The 23,864-nt window shown below is 44.3% G+C and overlaps 1 protein-coding gene across 1 annotated transcript in view; it reads left to right on the forward strand.

The window, feature by feature from the left end:
* FREM2 (FRAS1 related extracellular matrix 2) overlaps positions 1-23,864 on the forward strand; it is a 322,606-nt gene that overhangs the window by 131,578 nt on the left and 167,164 nt on the right. Inside the window, exon 4 of the mRNA XM_029602748.1 lies at positions 10,078-10,308. Within this exon, the coding sequence (XP_029458608.1) occupies positions 10,078-10,308 (231 nt within the window). The remainder of the gene's footprint in view (positions 1-10,077; positions 10,309-23,864) is intronic.

Below are 23,864 nucleotides of genomic sequence, written 5' to 3' on the forward strand. Positions count from 1 at the left end.
TAAGAAGAGGGCTACAAGTCCAGAGGTGCAGTGAGGCAGTGCAGACTGACTTGGCCTGTGCCCAGTGACTTAGGGTTACCAGAAGACTCTCCATATTCTAAGATCAATGAATGCTAGAACATGCAAATAAGGCATATACGTTTGCCGTGAAAGTCGTGCCTAAAGGTTTTTAGGGGCTCATGGCCACCTGTGGGGATCTTTCTCTATGCATATAAGTCCACAAGTAATTAGCCAAATAATTGCCAGTGTCCTAGGCTTGCTTTGAATACTTTGTTTCAGTCTTTCCCTGTTATACCTCTAGTGTGTAGGATATCAGTGCAGGATTCTTAGTGTTCAATTTGAGATTATCATTCTGACAATCTACAAGAGAGGCTACAAAAAAGAAAGGGACATATTTATATACTGCAGTAGCCATGCATTTTACTCTATAGGCAGACATATTGCATAGTCAGTTCAGCAGTCTAGATGAACAAGTGACAGTAAATTTCCTAGTACAGCAATAAGAATATAAAATTGCAGTTTATTATAATTTTTTTGTGTGTGGGAGGGTGTTTTTCAGTATTGTATTGCATATTTTTCTATATAACCAGGGACTTGGAATGCTCACAATTCATTCTCTTGTTATTGGTGCACTATCTCCTCACTTATATTCTCAGTCTTTGGTTTGCAATTTTGCTGTCATTATATTTATTCCTAGTAGAATTTTGCCTTTTACTATTGGTTGTTTTTCCTCTAAGATTCTCTCATCCTCCTTGTGTTTTGACGTCTTCTATTTATCCACCTGTAACCCCACCTCCGGGAGAGAGCTTCACCCTGGTGGGGCCATAAAATAATTTGTTGCTGTTAGGGGCTGGAACCTCAAGCTAGTTATCTCATTGCTTCTTTCCCCCAGGGCCTGGAACCTTTTTCTGTGGGGAGGAGAATATCTCTTCCAGGGCCTGGAGTGCTAAGGGTGATTTGGATGCACATTTTTATTTATCCCTGGGAAGTGGTATCTCTTTCACAATGTGTGTGCAGTAATAAGCCCAGTAGACATGCTGGAGTCATTTGGTTAGTGTCCAAAAAGAATATCTTTACTGTTGGGCAATCAAAGTGTAGAATGGTAGCAATAGCAAAATCCTCTGCACCAACAATGCTCTCTTTTTCTTTTTACAGTCTTCCCCCTCTATCTGTGCATGAATCTCTGAGCCAGGGCAAGGGAAACTTCCACCCTCCAGGGCTTGGATAAGTGGAGCTCCCAGGTGGGCAGAGCCTCTTTAGCTGGACAGAAAATCCCCTTCCAACTTTGGTAAAATTGGGAAACAGTCTTTTGCACAGAGAGTAAACTTCCTCTCTCTCTCCCAGGGGGTGAGGACGCTGGATGGGTGTCCTCAGTGATCTTTGCTTTGCTCTTACTCGTGGTTAAGCGATCTTTTTTTTTTTCTCTCTGGTTTCTCTGAATTCTTTCTCTCTGTCTCTGGATCCTCTCCAATGCAGGAAGGAAGGGGCAGACAAATTCTTCCTCTGGATCTCAAACTCAAGTCCTCTCCCGTGCAACAAAGCTTAACACCGGGGTTCCTCCTTGCAGCAGTTCGCCACCTTCTCCGCCCTCATTGAGGGTATGGAAGGGCAGGTCTTCCCTAACCTGGGCAGCCCCAGACACAGGGATCTTCGTGCCCGAGCCCAGCTGCTACCCAGGGTCTCACAAGACTCCTACCAAGAAAATTTGTCAAAACCCGAAAAAAACAATCCAGAGGGAAAATTCCAACCAGCCAGTAAGGGGACTGGAAAATAAAAACCCTCCAGACGTGATCAGGTTCCCCAGGCAGGGTGTGCCTCTCTCCTCTGATTGGGTCTGAAATATCCAACATAGAAAAAGCTCCTCACTACCTCCTAACTGCTAGCAAACCATAAGGGCTGCTTCCAGGTTCTCTGGAGAGAGCTGCTTAAAAGCCTTGCAGGGGGATGGCCATTCTAGCACCCTCAAAGGTAGAGGTTGTGTTTGACTGGTAACCTCTCCTCATTCACTATCCTATACTATTCTAACCATCCTAAGGATGCACCCAGGCCTTAATGGTAACAGAACCAGGTGTCTGTTACACACCTATAACAGAGGGTCATGAACAGGTCTGGTTTTCGGAAAATCCTGAATGAATATGCATGAGGTGTATTTGCATACAGTGGTGGCAGTGCATGTAAATATACATCATGCATATTCATTGTGAAAATCAGACCTGTATATGGCATTCCAGGATCCAAGTGGCTTACCCCACCTTATATCCTAGTGCTCTTTGTTTCTTCTCTTAGTCCTTCAGTTGTCTGCCCCTTTCATTTTTCTTTCAACATTTTTCCTTTGTTTTCTTTTCTTCACCTATGTTGCATAGTTGATTGAGGCTGAAAAAAGATCTGTCTTCCCTATGTATTAATCCAGAGAAAGGTGCCGGTACTGCAGCTTTGCTTCTGTCATTTCTCTATCTATCGCTTGATTTTTCTGTTGGTCTTTTAGTTAGGCCAGGTGGCCTACATAGCTTTTATTAAGACAGGCATGGCATTTTATAGGTACATTTCTGCTACTGCTTTCTCAGTATTTCACAACATTTATTTCCTGTAGTTGGACGACAGTTTTCAAAGGAATTTACCCAGCTGGCTAGGGAACCCTGGGGCTGAAAATCTCACAACTCAGTGTTACAAAGCAGCTATATTTAGCCTTGGGGAAAAGGGCATTCCCCGGAGAGATCGGGGGAGAGAAATGACACAGATCCTTCCCACAATTAAAGCAGGAGCAAAGTCCTCAGGATCTTTGTGGATCTTGCTGAAGCTAATTTTCAAAGAGAAACTACTCAGATCATTTTTCTTTGAACATTAGCTTGAAGGATTCTTGGGTACAAAAGTACTCATGGGCCTTCCACTTATCTCAGCTACTGGAAATTACCCACTTGATGTCTGCAGCCCTTCAGAAAAATATGGAAGGGTAATATATTAGCTGGTACTTGGAAACCAGGCATGCATTACTGTGGATTAAGTCAAGAGTACCAAACTTGAGACTTGGTAGCCAAAGGTAGCCAAATATGACTCTTTTGACCCATCAATGGTATGTTTTTCACATGATTGTGTTTATTTTTGTAAAAGCAAATAATAAAAGGTTTGATTCTCATACCTAACTTCTGATTGTCAGGCCATCAATGAATAGGTATGCTGCAGAGGAAGCAATCACAAAGCCCAGAACAGCGATATACTACTATAGGGATCTCAGGGTCTTCTGGGATCCCCTTGTTACATTATTTTGTGAAGACTTAAGTGCCTTATAGAATGGAGCAGAGCTGGTGAGAACCCTCTGATAAGCAACCAGTAGTGATGAGAGTCTCTTGAGCAAATTATCTAGAAGTATACCCAACCTGGTACTTTAAATTAAAAATTATGCTTGGATCTCATCGGTTATTAGAAAGGCATATTGTAAAATTCTCCAAATTAATGTTCCCCCTTCTAGAGAAATGGAATGAACTGAGATCAATTTCTTGATGATACAATCTCTAGGACTGGAAAAACATCTGCCTACATAGAATCCACCTCAGGTCTCTCAAAAGAACCATGACTGATGAGGAGCACAGCTGTAAAATGAGTTTTATGAATATGAAAGCAGAGAAAATTCTTTAGTTGATTCAACTGTTAGGTACTTTCAGAGCACTTTATAAAGAGAACCCTAGGGTTATAAATTATACACTTGCATGACTGCATCCATATCCTAGAGTACATTAAGAATGAAAGAATTGCAGGGGATTCAGGAAACTAGGAAGCAGCTGTCAAGGCAGGAATGTACTTGCCAATCATAGCACTGTGAACTGATTTTATCAAGCAATGACCAGCATGTACACTAGAAACCCCAAGGAGTAGGCTATGTTTTTTCAGACAGTGTTAGCATTCAACTAAAGTTGACCCAAGAGGTGTTGAAAGCTGCTCACAGTACATGAGAAGGCAGAAATGGATGTGCTATCATATTCTACAACCTGGCACATATCTTTTGGCTTCTGAGCATGTTTTCTTTTTTTAATGCACCCACGGTAGTCACAAATTAAGATGCTGAACCCTGCTGGCCTCATTAGTCTTAAAACAGCTTGATCTATACCACACCACCAGCATACAGTGTTTCATGGTACGGGGAGAACATTGTAAGTGGCCCTGTTTAGTATATTTTATAAACTTACATCAACCAGAGGAAACTCTTGGGCAAACAAAAAAAAAATCAACAGCAACAAAAATTAACCATGAGTTATATTAATGAGGCTGTTTCAAATCTACCGCTGCTAAGTGAGAACTAAAACGCCCTTCCTCTTCCAGTCACTCTCCGATGGGACCAGTTAATATTCTGACCTTGCTGGTGCTTTCAGCAAGACAGCTGCTCAGATAAGAAAAAAATGTAACTAAATATGAACCCATGTGTGTTATTGGGATCCAGAGGAAGCAATTTTCCAAAGGAGTTACACGTGAGGAAGGTGATCAGCTTCAAGTCCAGCAGCAAATAAGGTATAGCTGTAATGAAATGGATTGAGAATATTGTCTCTGGTTAGGATCATGGAGGAGCTTTTTAATTTGTGAGATTAATTGGCTGAAGTTCCTAGTGTTTCACTTTCTTCTGAATTACCATAAACAAATATTTCTACAATTCTTTGAATAGCTATTGATATTTCCATTGCATAGTCACTGTGATCTAGGAAGAATATGAGTAGTTGCAGAGTTCTGTGCAAAGATGAAGATATATCAGTAATATCCTATGGTATATCTTTAATAATTAGTAAAATTTCCAAAAATGTCTTATGTCTGGCCATGGTTGATGCCTGTTTAAGAGACATTGTAAAAATAAAATATTTGTTCCCATTCTTTCACCCATTGTCTCTTCACAGCCATTTGACATGAATCTTTCTGCATGTGTGTCAGCTGAATTATTGCAGGTAAATTGTGGCAAGGTTAAAATAACAGAACAGGTACTAAAAATCATTCGGCATAGTAATTAAAGGAGCAGAGATAAACCAAACATTACCTGCATCACCGAAGTCTGGAACGAAAACGTCAACCGGAAGTTACCGCTGGGCCACCTCTGGTATCCACCTGTGTAGTTAACCCAAGATGGGGTTCCATTCTTGCAGTATTATAATGTCAAAGGTACCAAAAACATTGGCATCAATGTAATTAACACTGAGTACTAGGCTATGCCACAAATATTCTTAAAAGCATATCAATTTTATTTTAAAAAGATTTTTTACAAAAATATAATATCGCATACAAACAAATCCAAGAGCATTAAACCTATATTAAAAAACCCCATAGTCCTAGAACCCTAGTTTTGACGACCATATGCCGTATTCTTCAGGAGATGACCCATCCCTTAAAAACTAGTTATCCAAAAAGGTATCCAACATATTTCTCTAACCTACACAATCTATTATACGTTCATATCCGAATGTTCCTTAGTTGCCAATTTTCTGCTTCGTGCTAGTTAGATAGCTGGAAATCAAAAGATAAGGAATGCGATACAAAAATCATATTAAAATCAAATGAATAAATATCAAAATCGCAAGGCTTATTTAGTGATTTAAAAAATAAACACGTTATACCTACCTATAGAGAGTTAGATTTGATGTGTACTCAACCTGTAAAGACCAACTAAAAAAATATAAAAAGTATATACCCAAAGATTAGTTACAAATCCAGGTGCATCATTGATAAATAATTAATTTCAGATATACTAACTCGTATGCATACTTACCATCACTTTCACATCCCTTAGAAGTATTTCCACTGCCCCCTAATGGGACCACTTCTTCATACATATTTGTCATGAATCACTTATTTCTGTATCCAAAAAAAATAAAGAATTAATCACTTACATTAAATAAAAGGGATCATAAACAATCTAAAGCTAATATTCAAATTGCTATATACATACTCTGTTTTTAAAGGCAATTTTGCTCACATTGTTAAAAAGTTTGTCATAGAAACAACTCATCAAATGAAATCTGTTAGCAAGATTAAACATTCAGTATTAATTAACCCGCAGTTTGGATAACTAGTTTTTAAGGGTTAGGTCATCCTCTGAAGAAGATGTCGTTTGGTCATTGAAACTAGGGTCCTAGTAGGGATGTGGGTGTTTTTAAATATAGGTTTAATGCTCTTGAATTGTTTGTATGCAATATTATATTTTTGTAACCATTTTTTGGTTAAATAAAATTTATATGCTTTAAAGAATATTTGAGGCTCCCTTCTTGCAACCATTAGGTGCTTCTCAGGAGGATGACCCCATATTAACCATTCATACCTATCTGCGGAAGGATTTAGTCCGTCTGAGAGAGAGTACAGGACATCACTATCTGGAACATGCCCTGGGAATATTCCCCTCTGAGGCAAGTGTGCACCTCACCCCAATTGTCTTCATTATCATTGGGGTCATGGGTTAGTATCCTTTCGCCTCTCAGTTCCAAAGAAGAAGCTACAAGGATTCCTTCAGACCCCCTCTCTTATCTGCCAGAGCATTCTTTGCTACCTGGAGAATCTTATGCTCCAAATTCTTGGACAAGCTGGGTAAGGCGATGGAAGGAAAATTCTATAAGGACAAGGACTCCTGCACTGAGGTTGGTCTTCTCCAGATTCTTGAACTCTGTACAAGCCTGCAGCAATCCTGGATCAATTGATCCTTCAGGATTTACAGTTGAGAATGTTGGAGATTCCAGCCTCCTGTCCCTCTGTAGCCAGGAAACTGGATCTAAAATATAGAGTGCAACAAATCCCAGGGTTTGGAGTTCAGCTACTGGATCAGTCATTAGTAATGGAGTCAGAATAGAATCTTCTTCAAGATCCTAGAACATTGGATAGTTTTGGGAAGAAGGTATTCCAAAGCTTGATGCTCACCGCCTGCATCATAGCCCACCAATTCTACATAGTTCAGTTCTTACACAGTTGCATTGACAAAATGAAACACCTGATAGAGTTGCTGGATGGGCAGCAGGAAAACTATCAGCAGGCACTTCTGGATACTGAGGAGTGTGAGTGTCATCACCTCCCCTGGGTCTATGAATCATTTGATACCACAGCAAGATTTTCTGCAATAGCCAACTGAGCATACCAGATGGCTCTTGCATGAAAATGTTCATGACAAGTTGGCCGATGTTTCAGGGACAGCATCTTGAGGCAAGGTTAGTTAAACAGTTGCCCAAATCAAGGAAAAGCATACTGCAGTTTAATCTCTTTCAACAGGACCCAAACAACCATCTTTTTTTTAGATATCCAGATTTCACTTTTAAATGTGCCTTCTGCCAAATTCAGCAGTATTGTGCATCATTTGTGTTTCCATAGCAGCAGCTTTGGCATGCGGACTTCAGCAGGAGAAACATCAGCAAAGATACCTCAACAGACCCAGTCTAAAAATGGGCCTAGGTTTTGATGGAACTCAGGTAGAGTAGAGGATTCACCTGTTCCTGGAAGAGTGGCAGAAGATCATCAGGGACCAAAGGTTCATCAAAATTGTGGTTACAGTTTGTGCTTCTCCTGTCTCCCAGTGCTGTACAAGTATTTGGCCTTCAATCCAGATTTGTTTCACTCAACCCAGCTCTGTCTTGAGATTGAGTTGTTTCTCATTCAGCAAGCAGTAGAACCTGTCCCTCCCAAAGAACTTGGCAAGGGATTCTGCTCCTTCTATTTCTTTTATCCAATAAAGCCAAGGGGATTGAGGCCCATTCAGGATTTACAAAGATTGAACAAGTAACTTTTATAGGAGAAGTTCAAAAGGAACTCCCTTCACACTGATTTATTCAAGTGGCAGATTGGATGTGTGCCCTTGATCTGAAGGATGCATATGTTCCTCTGCTTATCTATTACTTTCGCTGCAAATACCTTTGTTTTCTAATGGGTTCCTCTAACTGCCAATACAAAGTCTATCCTTTTGGGCTTCCAGTGATCCCAATGTCTTCACAAAATGCCTAGTGGCATCACATCTTTGTCACCAGAAAATGTGTCTTTCCTTACCTGTATGACTGGCTAGTGATGGGACCTTCCCAAACAGGGGTGTTGGACTCCTACAGAAGACAATCCAGCTCCTTTATTTGTTAAGGTTTATAAACAGCTTTGCTAAGTTGAAGTTTGTTCCTTTCCAAAGAATCAAGTTCATTAGGGCTTGCATAGATTCCCTGGAGGAGAAAGTGTTCCTCCAGAAGGAGCGGGCATTCTCCCTTTGAATCTTTGTCTAGAACCTAATATAGTGAAATAAAATCCCGGCCCGAGAAATCCTGGTTATCTTGGGGTATATGGCAGTAGTGGTGCATGTTTTTCCCATGTCCCACCTCAACATGTGGATTCTCCGATGGAGCCTCCACGCGCAGTGGGATCAGTTGCTTCAACCCTTATCACACCCTGTGGGGATCACTATAATGAAGAGGTCTCTCCAGTGGTTGGCTTCTATCTCATCAAGTAATGCTGGCAATGGATGCATACACCAGGCAGGGGGGGCACATATGGACTTCGTTCCAAACCCAAGGGATCTGCTTGACAACAGAATGTCTATTTCAGATCAGCCTCCTGGAGTTAAGAGCAATTGGACATGCATTCAGAGTTTTTTCAGATCTTTCAGGGAAAGAGAATTCTTATCTAAAGTGACAACCAAGTAGTAATTTCTGCATGAACAAGCAAGGGAACCAAGAGTCATGGATCCTCTGCTAAGAATGTCTAAGAATTTGGGAGTGAGCTTGCAGCCATAGAGCCTTCCTAAAAGCAGCCTACCTTCCTGGGATCTCCAGCATTCTGGTGGATCGCCTCAATAGACCTTTTTTTGCCTCCATGAGTAGTCTGTAGACCAAAGAGTAGCAGACAGATTCTTTGGCCTCTGGGGTACCCATCAGTTGACTTGTTCATATCAAAAGACAACAAGAAAGCTGAACAGTTTTGCTCCAAAGCAAGTGGAGGTCTGCTTCAGTCACTTTTCTGTTCAAGTGAGATACATATCTGATGTATGCTTTCCCTCCTCTCCTTTGGTGGCAAGAATGGTGCAGAAGACACTCAAGGACTGTGTGTGCCTTACCCCCATTGCTACAGCATGGCCCAAACAATTGTGGTTATCTTACTTCATCAGGTTGTTGATCAACCCTCTGATCCCTCTGGGATTTGATCCAACTAACTCAAGAGGAGGATCTGTTATTTCTTTTTTTTCACGTCCCATTCTCTCTAGACAATCAATCAAGAAATGACAATAGCTTTGGGCAAGCAGTTTTGCACAGCCTATTATCCCAGTAGTTCACTCTCTGAGGGGAGAGGGGGCTCCAAGTTGCTTTTTCAGAAAGTGCTCCTCCACACAACCCTCAGCATGAGACTTCTCACATGTCTTGGCTAATTCAGCCTGCTTGGTTAGGGTGTGCATTGTATGATCTTTCAGAAGCCGTGCACTTTTGGAGAAGTAACATTAATACATACTCTTGAGGAAGGACATTGGTTATGGAACATTGCAATATCGAGGTTCCCCAAAAGGACGACTTAAGTCTTCTGTTGCACTGATGCTCATAAAAAGTCTCAGGATCGATGAACAAGCTTAAGATAAGTTTAGCTTGAGTTTCATATTATATTTTACATGCAAAGAAAAATATTTAAAAATTTGAGTGGCTCACAATAAGGACACTGAATGACTCACTTTGACTGATGATTATACAACAGCACACAAAGGGTTTTCAGAAATTTGAATCTTTTCATATCTGACCCACTGCAGGATGAAGGTCATTTAAACTTCAAGAAGTGAGTTCATTAGCTATCCCTTAGGGTACTAAGTGAGATTTTATATATGGTATTTTCTTGATTCTTTCACTTTTTGGTTCTGGATACGAGTATTGTTACAATTTAAAATTCACGCCCACATATGCATGTGTATGGGTGTGCATTTTAAAGCTACCATCTCAGTTTTTCTGTTGACTTTATTGCTTTCACCATACTGTTTTTATATTCATGAGACATATACTATTTTCTCAGTTATGATATTAATTTGTCTGCTTTGCATTGGGTAGATTTAAGTACCGTAGAATTACACACACTGATTTGTAAATGAATCATTGTTGCGTATTCTCTTGATAGGTATCAGCACCAGAGATGGCACTGCAGAAAAGGATAAAGACTTCAGAGGAAAAGCTCAGAAGCAGGTGCAGTTCAATCCTGGCCAAACGACAGCTAGTTGGAAAGTGCGAATTCTGAGTGACGGGGAATATGAGCAGTCTGAAATCTTCAAGATTGTGCTTTCAGAGCCGGTCATGGCTGTGCTGGAATTCCCAGAAGTGGCAAGTGTGGAGATCATTGACCCTGGTGATGGTAAATGGTTTTCTTTTTTGGTCTAGGTTTATTATCACACAAAAATTCATTACCACACAAATAAAAAGAACAAGCTCAACTTATTTTTTTCATAACAAACCTCCCTTCAAAAAAAAAAACCAAACCAAACAAAAGCAAATTTTCTATGCATCTTTTAGGAACTAATTTATTTGGTTCTAAATGAGTGGTAGGTAATTTGGTCATCAAGAGCACATACTGGTCTGGTTTTCGGGGTATCCACAATGAGATATATTGATTAGTGAATATGATGAATATATACATGAGGTATATTTATATCTATGGATTAACATAGCTCATGCATATTCAGACTGGTTTACGGCCCTTGAGGATCAGAGTTGCCCTCCACTGATCTAAATTTCGGCATTTATTTGTTGTGTGTCAACCATGCAGACACGTGTACATAGCAACATAGAAATGTGATAGCAGAAAAAGACTATATGGCCTGTCTAGTCTGCCTAGCCACTCAACTAATTCGGCTTTGCAATTCCCATCACTCCCTCAGAGATCCCCAGTGTTTATCCCAATAGTCTGACTGATTTAGACTTTCTAGATGCATGGATCCTTTCTGCATTGCTGTAACAGCTCTAAATTGTTCCCTAATGAGTTAATATTCAATGGAGATATGTGCATGAAATTAGCATATATACATGTAAGTAGCTTGTACTTAAATACATGCTATTATATAAACATAAAAAATACACATGCACATATATCTGCACAAAAAAAGAGGCGGTCTAAGGGCATTCAAGAGCAGGTCCAAGAGGAACGTGCCTAAATTACTATTTTATAAGAGATTTACACTAATACATTAGGCAACTTATTCGTGCAATTTTACACCTGCTGATTATGTAGCACAACTGATATCAGACTTGCCTATCTGCTATTTTTGAATATGAGGTCTGGGTAAACTGAGGGGGAGTTCAGGGGGAAGTACTAGGAGGGTCTCAATAAACTTGTGACAGATTGGGTGAATTGGTGGAGATATCAGCAAACTGGTGATTTCAATTGCACGTAGGGATGTGAATCTTTTTTTGACGATTTAAAATATCGTCCGATATTTTTTAAATCGTCAAAAATCGTTAAAGAGTGCGATACAATAGAAATTCCCCCGATTTATCATGAAAAATTGTTAATTGGGTTTGTGTCCACTAACGGGAGTTATTTGGGGGAGGGTGGGAAAACCGGCACACCAAAACAACCCCTAAATCCACCCCGACCCTTTAAAACTAATCCCTTACCTTCCCCCACCCTCCCAAACCCCCCAAAACGTTTTAAAATCACCTGGTGGTCCAGTGGAAGCCCGCTCTCGGCCCGTGCCATTTTTAAAGATGGCGCCGGCCATCCAGTGCTCCTACCATGTGACAGGGGCCGGCCAATGGCACGGATACCCTGTCACATGGTAAGGGCAAAGGGCCATCGGCACCATTTTTATTAGCGCAGCTGACGGCCCGAGAGCGGGAGATTGCTCCCCGCGCCCCCACTGGACCACCAGGTAATTTTAAAACGTTTTTGGGGGGAGTCGGGAGGGTGGGGGAGGCTAAGGAGTCAGTTTTAAAGGGTCAGGGTGTGTTTTTTGTTTATCGGATCGGGCACAACCGATAAAGAAAAAAACAATCGGGCCGGACGATAAAAATTATAAGATTTGAACCGGAACCGAACCGATTCCGGTTCCGATTCACATCTCTAATTGCGCGTGCATTTTTTAAAATGTATCTACTTCCGCATATAAATCAGGGATTTACGAGAACAAGTTCTAGTTTTTTCCCTGTGCAAAATATACGTGTGTATGTTTATAAACTACATAAAATGGTACATGCTTTCAATGTATTGCTGATAGTAACGTAAGAAAACATATGCAGCTGTGGACATACACATATGAAAGTTGAAAGTTATCCTCTAAGGATTTTTGTCATCCATTTAAAACAGAGAAACTCATTTGTGCAATAATGCCCATAAGGTCTCATTTATGGTAGTTAGAATCAAGTGTTAGACTAGGAGCTTTCTCTATGAAGTTTTATTTAATGGGCTACCATATTTTTGGCCACATAGAGCTTGGAAACATGCATATTTTGTTTCTTCTTTTTCTTTCCTTGTCCCTCAAAGCTGTCAAAATTGAATATAGATGAAATAGTTCTGCTAGAAGTCCACCAGTCAGCTGATTGATTTTCCTCTTCCCAGGTTCGGAAAGAGCAGGCATTATATTTCCTAAATTCTGTGCGGTAAATGCAGCCCCCAAATTAGAAAGTTGGCAAAATTCCAACAGATCAGCTCAACTACCACAATAAAGAAAGATAAAAAAAAATATTTTCATAGGAGCAAATTGAGGAACCTTGGGAAGTTAATATTGTTCAGCTGGGTCATGTTCAGTGTTAAATTTGAAAACCGAGGTGTGAAGAGATGATAAAATTGCAGCTAAATGTGGTTGAGGGGAGAGAATTGATAAAGAAGGCATGTGCCAGGATACCGGGCTCAGTCAGCGTTTGGTCTTGATTTCTGGAACATATCCAAGAACTTAATAAAGTGCTTTGGTCACAGAAGGATGTGATTAAGGAAATGTAAGAAAAGCTGAACACTCCAGCAATTTTCTTCACGCCTTCTATTTCTGATTAGGTGCCTGGACAGAGAATGTTATGTCAAAGTAATATTTTTTCAGTTACCCAATAACATTGTAGCATAGTAAATGATGATAGATAAAAGCAGTATATTCATCTTATGAATATTAATGTAAGCAAGTTTAGGGGTGCAGGGACCTGTCTGCTACAGGACACTTCCAGTTCACCTCCCACTTCACTTCACGATCCTAAGCGCAGGAAAAAGACAATGTGTTCTCCTCAGAAACAGACTTTTATTTATCAGATTTGGCAGGACATAGCATTTAGAAAATAACATCCTGGCCACTAAGCAGTAGTTTACCATAAAGAAAGTTCTGTACCATGGGTGGTTTCACACATGATATAAACCTTAGCCTGCTTAATATATTAATACTTATGGCTAACTTACTTACCCCTGGTCCCAACTTCAGGTGATATCCCTCTGTTAACCTCTGAAGCAGCCGCTGGCTGGAGGTCTGGAGAATGTGTGCAGGGAAGGAGAATTGCTTCTGGCTCTGGGGCTTGCTTTTGCCACTCATTGTCTCAGATTCCGAGTCACTCTCTGCACCTGAGCAGGGCGTCTCCTCTCTCCAGTCTCCTGCCCCAGTCTCCTGGCCACACCTAGTCTTCTCCCTCCTCAGTAGCAGGGGGTGCTGGTCTGCTTCGGACTCCCCTTTCGCTCTTCTGGTTCCTTTTCTTTCAAGGGGTCACTTTTCTGGTTTCGCCCTTTCTCTGTTTGCACCCCCCCCCCTATCTTATACTTTCTAGCTGTTAAATATGCATAAGCTCATGCATAATCATGTGGTGGGTGCAGGGTCTTTGCCACATTGCAGGTCTTTTTTCCCCTTCCCATTTTTTCGGGGGGAGAGTACTGCCATGTCTGTATGCCAAACTGTGTACCAGAGTCGGTGTTTTTCTCCATCTAAGACTGCCCTCCCTTCTTACAAGGATGAGGGTCCTCCTGACCTTTGGACTCCCATGGCCGGTCCATGCCTCCTGTTTATGAGCTTAGCTGCTGCATTGTCTCTCTGCCTTGGTTATTTACACAGGAGCACAACACAAACAAACAGATATGGATAAAGTATCCTTCAGTGTAAAATTCTCATCTGGGCAAGGTCTCTTCTTTTTCCACTGAGACAGAGTCTTGGCCTGTCAGTACACTGATCTGCATATTTCTTGGCTATTATAATTTCATATTTTATGCTTTCAGTGGTAAAACATGGATTGTCTCCCTACATTAATATCACACAAACACCATTCACTATAATAGTAACATTAGTAATAATTAGTAAGTGTATACTGTATGCAAACATCTAGCATGATCTGAAGGAGCCATGTTTTTCTTGTCTTGAGGCTTAGTACTAGTAGTATAAGCAAAGAATACAGTAGACTAAGAAGATACTGTAGCAAATTATTACATTTCCATTACATTCCCTAGTGATTATTCCAAACAGTTGTCCAATAAAAGGGGAATTGGCATAGAATGACAAACAAAAGTTGAATAAAATAGGTCCTTCATAAGTTCTCAAAGGGAAGCACAAAGGAAGGCGGGCAAACGAATGGAAACAGAAATGGACATAGGGCGGGTGGAGGGAGGAGTGGTGAGGAAATAAACTAAGAATTATAGATTGCAAAGAGTCGGAGAGGTGGAATATAGAAATAATAGACTGAGAGTGGGAGTGGACGGGGCAATGGAATTAATGTAGCATGAAGTCAGTGACAGGCTTTTTAATCTTGTTTGGTGATGTTGTGGATACCCAGGGCAACCGGGGCTTACCCTGTGAAAGATATCATGAATAGCATACCTTACTTTTTCAAAAGATATGCACATAGCATGCTGCCAGTGCAGCAAACTTTTCACCTCATTTTACACTCCCTAAATGGAAGCTCCTATATTTAGCTGCATAACTAAATGTTCAATTTGTATTTATTTTATTAAACGTTTACCTACTACTTTCCCAAGCCTACAGCTGTCCAAAGTTGTGCACAGTACAGGTAGTCGTTACCACAGTTATAATACATAGCACACAAAATATCATACAAAATAACACTCAAAACCAAAAATGGCAGGCTACCTACATCCATGTAATCTACCTAGATGCTACTCATTTCTTTCCCAACCCCGTTGCATGCAAACCCCTTATCATCGCATGACCTATTTAACTCTCACCCTCCCACACCAGTGACCCAAGACTGGAAAAAGGCATGTTTTTACCTTCTTTCTGAATACAAGATAATTTGTTTTGGCTCTAATCTCTAACGGCATACTATTCTACAGTGATAGCACCGCCATCAAGAACACCCATGATCTGCACTGTACCAGATGCATCTGTCAGAGAGGATGCCTTGACTAGAGCAGAGTTCGTGACCGGCTGTATACCACTCTCACTTTTTTTACTAAATGAGAGGGACCAGACTCCCGTAAAGCCTAGAAGATCAAAAACTTAAATTGAGCTGCTGCTGATACGTGAAACCAGTGTAGTTTTTGGAGCAAAAAGTTTGCGCTTACATGCTGAGGACAAACAGTCACGCAATGTGGCCGTGTTGTTTTTCAGCATCTGCAGCTTTAAGGGGAAACCTTGTTTTTGGAAAATCAGCCGATGAGCTGCAGGCTTATAAATACCTCCATGTAGCCATTTTAAAATTAGTTATTCTCCCAATACGCCAAATGGCTGAAACGCTGAAACCATGAATAAATGACAAGGGTGCTCGCTTACTGTGCTGCACCATGGGGTCAGGAAACTCACTTCATATGTTGTGCTTCAAAAATTACGTAATTAAACGTGACGCATTACGTCAGGCACAGGACGTAATGCCCTCTGTATTAATTTACTGTGTTGGCAACAGAATAATAGCCATCTCATGTTAGTGCAGGGTCCATCTGAAGTTTATCGCCAAGAGTTAATAGTTTTCATAAAACCAATACAGAAAAACCTAAAGAGAGGAGACTACAAAATAAGGTTTTTCCCTGTACGTACCCGGATCAGTCCAGACTCCTGGGTTTTGTGCCCCCTCTAGCAGATGGAGACAGAAGTTTACAAACAAAATTCCGCCTTATCTAGGCTGGTGCCACCTACAGTCTGGCAGTATTCTTCTGTCTCCTAGAAGGTGGAGAGGGTGCAAAACCTACAGTCTGAGCTGAGGCCTAGGGTATAGGTGTTAGTTTAAAAAAAAATAAATAAAAAAAGAGGTGAAATAGTTTTAGTTTGGTTCTACGCACCGCAGAGGCTTGCCTGCAGGTGGAATCTCTCGCCTCCCAGGGGGTTGCGAGGTCCTGAGGGGACCATCCCCCTTGGTTTCCGAGGCAACTGAGGTGTGGGGGATTCCCACTTTCCAGAACATCTTTGCAGCTGGGGGTGACACCGGGGAGCCCGGCTCACTCCCTCCAGCTGGCCCTGAACCCGAGGTACCAGTAGCATAAAAAAAAAAAAAAAAAGCAGTTTGGGAAAGTTTTTTCTTTGGCTGTCAGTTTCTTTCCTTCTTCTCTGCCGCGGGGGTGGCCGAGCGCCGATTTCGCCATCGCAGGGGAGTAGTTGGTTTTTCTTTTCTTCCTTCGCTGTTAGGGTGAGGGGGCTGAGCATGCCGTGCCGGTCGGCATGCAGAGCCTGCGGCTCCACTTCGGCGCGGCTGTCCCGGGATGGCCTCTGTTCCTTCTGCCTGTCAGGCGGCGAGGTGGGGTCCTCGGGCGCTGTCCAGCCTCGGGGCCGACAGCGATCGCGCGCCAGAGCGACAGGGGGCTGCCGATCACGGAGGAACGCCCGTTCTGAGGAGCCCGGGAACGGGCGCCATCTTGGATTCCACGAAGTCAATTTCGGCGGGAATGGCCGCCATTTTGTTACCTCGGGAGGCCGCGGGTTCCAAGTCTGGATCGGAACGGGGGGAGGACAATCCCCCACCGAGTCTCTCGCCACAACACAAGGTCCCTGATGGGGACTGAACTGGGGGGCTTAGGCCAGGCATGAATATTCTCCACCTCGGCGTTGTTGGCGGCCGCTATGCTGCCCAGATGTTCTTCTGCCCATGCTATTAAGAGTCGGGCTTCGGCAGCGACCGATTGACTTCTGGTTCCTCCTTGACGATTGATGTAAGCCACCGTGGTCGCATTGTCTGAGAGAATCCTGACCACCTTTCCGCGAACCAGCGGGAGAAAGGCCTGCAGAGCTAGGCGAACCGCTCTGGTCTCTAGGCGATTGATGGTCCACGCTGCTTCCTGTGGGGACCATTGCCTCTGCACCGACTTCCGTAGACAGACAGCTCCCCAGCCATACAGACTGGTGTCCATCGTGACTATCGTCCAAGACGGGATGGGGAGAAGTTCCTTATATGCACTAGCTAGGAATTCATGGTGTTGTAAAGTGCTGGCCGCTGGAAACCCGTTGGTGTCGTCAGAGCACAGATGTGGCTCTAGTGAGCCTAATGATGTTTTTTGTAGAAACTGTGGCCATTGCCTATCTATACCTATAGGTGTTCAGGATTGAACAGCTGCACAGTTATTAACATGGACAATTTTTTGCACATTAACAAAGAGTGATCTCTATCATTTAAGCAACACTGAAAAACTGAACTAAATTGATAGAATGCAGCACATTCAAAGTGAACATGGTGATGCTCTTCAGTTGTTTAATTATAGGGTTAATGAACTGATTCATTTATTTACTTACCAGCAGTAAATGAAGGATTTTTTTTTTTTATGTGCGTGTTTGATCAATTTGCCAAAATAATTTTGCTTATTTAAAGAGGTAGAGGAAAGAGGTTATCATGCCAATTGGTGCTCTAGCCTAGGGGTGGCCAGTCCTCAGGAACCACAAACAGGCCTGGATTTCAGGATATTCACAATGAATATGCATGAGATAGATTTGCATGCACTGACTCCATTGTAGGCAAATGTTTCTCACAGGACAAGCAGGATGGTAGTCCTCACAAATGGGTGACATCGAGGATGGAGCCCACCACGGAAAACTTCTGTCAAAGTTTAAACAGAACTTTGACTGGCCCCTACTGGGCATGCCCAGCAAGGCACTGACCCTGCAGCCAGCAGGGGTCTCCCTTCAGTCTTCTTTTTTCCGCGCAGCAGTTGCCACGCGGTGAAAGGAGCTCTCTAACCACGTTCCTGACAGGAATTTGGAAATTAATTTCCTAAGAAAATTTGCCCCTCAGTGGTCTCCCTTCGACAAATTTTTAGTCATCTTACGGAACCCGGTAAGTTTTTTTGCCTTTTCCATCGACTACCGTCGATTTTGGCCCTCGAGGCCTGTTGGCCTGTCGATCCCCAGCCTAAATTTTGGCTTCCAGCCATGGCAACGGGGTTCCGTCGTTGTCCGGATTGTACCCGGACTATGTCCATCACAGACCCCCACAGGGTTTGTGTAATGTGTTTGGGTAGTGAGCATGATGTCCTGACTTGCACCAAATGTGCCTTAATGACACCCAAAGGTCGCAAAGCCAGGATGGAGAAGATGGGGCTCCTCTTCCATGCACCCACCCCAACGCCATCGATAGCATCGACGTCCTCGGAACCGGCACCGTCGAAGTTGTACCACCATCGTCAACCCTCCGGTGACCGTCCACCATCGATCGCTTCTCGGCCGTCGACTCCTGTCCCTTCCCCGGATGGGCGAGGGGATCGGAAAGAAAAGCATCGCCATCGACGGCACAAGTCTCGGCCTGTCGAGGATCCACAGCCATCGACCTCCGCTCAAGCCGAGCCACCGACAAAGAAGCCGCGAACAGACCGGACACCCTCCACGTCTCGTTCGCCGGCAACGAGGAAACCCTCACCCTCTCGGGGTGTGGGGGCCGTGATCCCACCGGTTACGGTGGTCCCTCCGGCCCTGCCTCAGCCTCTCTCTCCCGTCGAGCCGGGTATGGTTACCCCTGGTCTCCGGGCAGAACTGGACCGGCTGGTCCAGGAGGCCATCGAGAAAGCGATGAAGAAATTACAACCTCCATCGGCACCGTCTCCGGCACCGGTTCCAGTGCCGCCCCCGGCACCGATGCCGGCACCGGCTTCGCCACCGAGGAGGGAACCGTCCACCGAGCCGTTGGTGCAAGCGCTAGCACCGCTACTGAGCCGCATGGAGGCACTCATGACAGCCCTTCCATCGGTGATTCCAGTGCCATCGACAACACCACCGTCTCCGACTGGTTTCTCATCGGCAGGAGAAACACCGTTTCGACTTCCCCCTTCCGGGGTAGTTCCATCGGTACCTTCTGGTATTTCTCCACCGATTTATCCTTCGGCTCCATCGATTCCGCGCCAGGCACCGATTCCATCGGCAGCACCGAAGCCATCGATGCCATTTCTGGTTCCACCTACCGCACCGATTCCACCTCGGTTTCCATCGATGCCTTCAGAGCCTCAGCCAGGTCCATCAGGGCTACAAGCCCCACATGATCCCTACGATACCTGGGGTGATGATGATGATACTTCTTCTGACACAGATTTGCCTTCGCCACCTTCTCCTACAGAGAGTAGAAAAAGATCTCCTCCTGAGGATCTATCTTTCATTAATTTTGTGAAAGAGATGTCAGAAGTTGTACCTTTTCAACTACAATCTGAAGCTGATGACAGGCACCAGATGATGGAAACTGCTTCAATTTCTGGATGCTCCAAAAATCATCGCTTCTATTCCTATTCACCAGGTGTTTTTGGATCTGCTCAAGAAAAACTGGGAATCTCCTTCCTCTGTTTCCCCAGTCAACAAGAAGGCTGACTCCACATACCTTGTCCAGTCAGCACCAGGTTTTCAAAAGCCTCAACTGGATCATCGCTCTGTTGTGGTTGAGTCCGCACAAAAGAAGGCCAAGCGTCTGAAACCACATTCTTCTACTCCACCTACCAAGGACAATAAATTCCTGGATAGTGTGGGACGAAAGGTATATCATGGAGCTATGTTGATTTCACGCATAGCTTCATATCAACTTTACATTACGCAGTACAACAGAGCCATCCTTAAGCAGATGCAAGACTATGCTGACACATTACCAGACCAATACCAACCGCAGCTTCAAGCCCTTCTTCACAAAGGATTTGAGGCAGGGAAGCACGACATCAGAACTGCCTATGACATATTCGATGCTTCCACGAAGGTTTCAGCCACAGCCATCTCAGCCAGACGTTGGGCTTGGTTAAAATCCTCCAACCTTCGTCCAGAGGTCCAAGATCGTCTTGCTGATTTACCCTGCTTAGGTGACAATTTGTTTGGAGAGCAAATTCAACAGATTGTGGCGGAGTTAAAAGACCACCATGAGACGTTGAAACAACTCTCATCTGTCCCACCTGAGGTGTCCTCCAAGCAACCACCAAAGAAGGACTCTAAGAAGTCGTTCTTTCGACCACGTCGCTACTTTCCTCCATCGGCTAGGGCTCGTCCTGCACGGTCCTCCAGCAGACCTCAGCCTCGTCAGCCGAGAAAGCAAAGACCTACTGTAGCCCCACCTCCTGGGCCTACGGCGGGCCTTTGACTTCCCTGTACTGAGCACATGCCAAATCCCTCTTCCACACATCCCTGTGGGAGGTCGTCTGTACCACTTTTTACACCGTTGGAAACAGATCACCTCAGATCAGTGGGTGCTAGCAATTATCGCACAGGGTTACCACCTCAACTTCATAACTCTTCCGCCAGACTCCCCGCCCCTTCAGGCATGGAGTCTAACCAGCCATTTGACTCAATTACAACAAGAAGTATCCCTTCTTCTACAATCAAATGCTATAGAACCCGTCCCTCCTTGTCAACAAGGGAAAGGATTCTATTCCAGATACTTCCTCATACCAAAGAAATCAGGGGGACTACGTCCAATTCTGGACCTTCGAGCCCTCAACAAGTATCTGCAAAAAGAAAAGTTCAAGATGGTAACCCTGGGCGCCTTGCTCCCTCTCTTACGAAGAGGGGATTGGCTGTGCTCTCTCGACCTCAAGGACGCTTATACCCACATTGCGATAACACAATCTCATCGCAAGTATCTGCGTTTTCTGATAGGCCACGACCATTATCAATACCGGGTACTACCTTTCGGGCTGGCATCTGCTCCACGGGTCTTTACCAAATGTCTCGTAGTGGTAGCAGCATTCCTCAGGAAGGAAGGTGTCCACGTCTACCCCTATCTGGACGATTGGCTAATCAGGGCCTCCACCCCTCAACTTGCTCAATCCTCCCTGAAGTTGACAATTCACACACTCCTTTCCTTGGGGTTTCTTGTCAATTACGAGAAATCTTGCTTAGTCCCATCTCAAACCTTATCCTTCATTGGAGCAGACTTGGACACCTTACAGGCAAAAGCCTACCTTCCACTTCAACGAGTTCAAACGCTCATGTCCCTAGCTCGCCAGCTCCAGTCTCAACACACTGCCACAGCTCGCCAATTCCTCATCCTCCTAGGACACATGGCATCTTCGGTTCAAGTCACTCCCTTGACCCGACTAGCCATGAGAGTAACACAATGGACTCTACGACACCAATGGATTCAGGCTTTTCAGCCTCTGTCCTCCATTGTCACAGTTACACAAGCGCTACGCCTGTCTTTAACCTGGTGGACAACTCAAGTCAACCTCCTTCAAAGCTTACCCTTTCTCCTACCAGATCCACAGGTAATCCTAACCACCGATGCTTCCCACATCGGTTGGGGGGCCCATGTGGACGAATTGCAAACCCAAGGGTTATGGTCACCAGAGGAAGCCGAACACCAGATAAATTTCTTGGAACTTCGAGCAATCCGCTACGCGCTCAGAACTTTCAAAGATCATCTATCGAATCAGATAATCTTAATCCAGACAGACAACCAAGTGGCCATGTGGTACATAAACAAGCAGGGAGGCACAGGCTCCTTCCTTCTGTGTCAGGAAGCTGCGCAGATTTGGGCAGAAGCCCTCTCCCATTCCATGTACCTCAAGGCCACTTACTTGCCGGGAGTAGACAATGTATTGGCAGACCGGCTGAGCCGTGTCTTCAAACCACACGAGTGGTCACTCGATCCTCTGGTAGTGACCTCTCTGTTCCACAAGTGGGGTTTTCCCCGCATAGACCTCTTTGCGTCCCCTCAGAACCACAAAGTGGACGATTACTGCTCTCTCAGTCGGAGCCAGCACTCTCAGCCCAGGGATGCCTTCTCCCTCAAGTGGACGACAGGTCTGCTTTATGCATTCCCTCCACTTCCTCTTCTGTCAAGGACTCTCGTGAAGCTTCGCCAGGACGGAGGAACCATGATCCTGATAGCACCCCACTGGCCACGCCAAGTGTGGTTTCCCATACTCCAGGATCTCTCCATCCGCAGGCACATCCCTCTGGGAACGGATCAGCATCTGCTCACTCAAAACGACGGATGCCTCCTCCATCCCAACCTCCAAGCCTTGTCCCTGACGGCATGGATGTTGAAAGGTTAGTCTTTCAGCCTTTTAACCTTTCGGATTCGGTTTCTCGTGTCCTGATAGCTTCACGAAAGCCCTCCACCAGAAGATCCTATTCATACAAATGGAAAAGGTACACATCATGGTGCACTTCTCAGTCCCTTGATCCCCTTTCCTGTCCAATCTCTAAGTTCTTGGACTATTTATGGCACCTATCAGAATCCGGTCTAAAGACCTCTTCCATTAGGATGCATGTCAGTGCGGTAGCCGCCTTCCATAAAGGTATAGAGGGTGTCCCTATTTCAGTACAACCCCTGGTGACACGCTTTCTTAAAGGCTTGCTCCATCTGAAACCACCCTTACGTCCTCCGGCCCCATCTTGGGACCTTAATCTGGTTCTTGGTCGTCTAATGAAACCACCTTTCGAACCTCTGCACTCCTGTGAATTGAAGTATCTCACATGGAAAGTATTATTCCTGTTGGCCATTACTTCAGCTCGCAGGGTTAGTGAGTTACAGGCCTTAGTCACCTATCCGCCTTACACTAAACTCCTGCAAGACAGGGCGGTACTCCGCACTCACCCTAAATTTTTACCTAAGGTAGTTTCTGAATTTCATATCAATCAATCCATCATACTACCTATCTTTTTTCCCAGGCCCCATTCCAACTCTGGGGAACAGACTCTGCATACCCTAGACTGTAAACGGGCTCTAGCTTTTTATCTAGACCGTACAGTTGCTCACAGGAAGAGCACTCAACTGTTTGTCTCCTTCCATCCTAACAAGTTAGGACAACCTGTGGGTAAGCAGGCTCTTTCCTCCTGGTTGGCGGACTGCATTTCTTTTTGCTATCAGCAAGCTGGCATTCCTTTTCAAGACCGTGTAAAAGCACACTCTGTGAGGGCCATGGCGACTTCGGTAGCACACCTTCGATCGGTGCCGCTTCCTGACATCTGTAAAGCTGCAACCTGGAGTTCCCTCCATACCTTTGCAGCCCACTATTGTTTGGACAAAGCGGGAAGACAAGACTCCATCTTCGGCCAATCTGTCTTGCGTAACCTTTTTCCAACATGATGTACCAACACCCTTCCACCTTCCCGGTAGGGTGCGGATGCCCTTTACCAAATTCCACCCCAGTTGTTGTGCCTGTTGCACGCCGTTGGGTGCATTTGGTGCCAGTCAGGACATCCTCAGCTCGGTACTCACCCATTTGTGAGGACTACCATCCTGCTTGTCCTGTGAGAAAGCAAATGTTGCTTACCTGATGTAACAGGTGTTCTCACAGGACAGCAGGATGTTAGTCCTTACGAAACCCGCCCGCCACCCCGCGGTGTTGGGTTCGTTTTATTTTTACTTTTTAGGCACTGCCTGTAGCTTTGAAATCAGACTGAAGGGAGACCCCTGCTGGCTGCAGGGTCAGTGCCTTGCTGGGCATGCCCAGTAGGGGCCAGTCAAAGTTCTGTTTAAACTTTGACAGAAGTTTTCCGTGGTGGGCTCCATCCTCGATGTCACCCATTTGTGAGGACTAACATCCTGCTGTCCTGTGAGAACACCTGTTACATCAGGTAAGCAACATTTGCTATCTCATGCATATTCATTATA

This window comes from Rhinatrema bivittatum, chromosome 5 (assembly GCF_901001135.1).
Source record: "Rhinatrema bivittatum chromosome 5, aRhiBiv1.1, whole genome shotgun sequence".
Taxonomy (NCBI): domain Eukaryota; kingdom Metazoa; phylum Chordata; class Amphibia; order Gymnophiona; family Rhinatrematidae; genus Rhinatrema; species Rhinatrema bivittatum.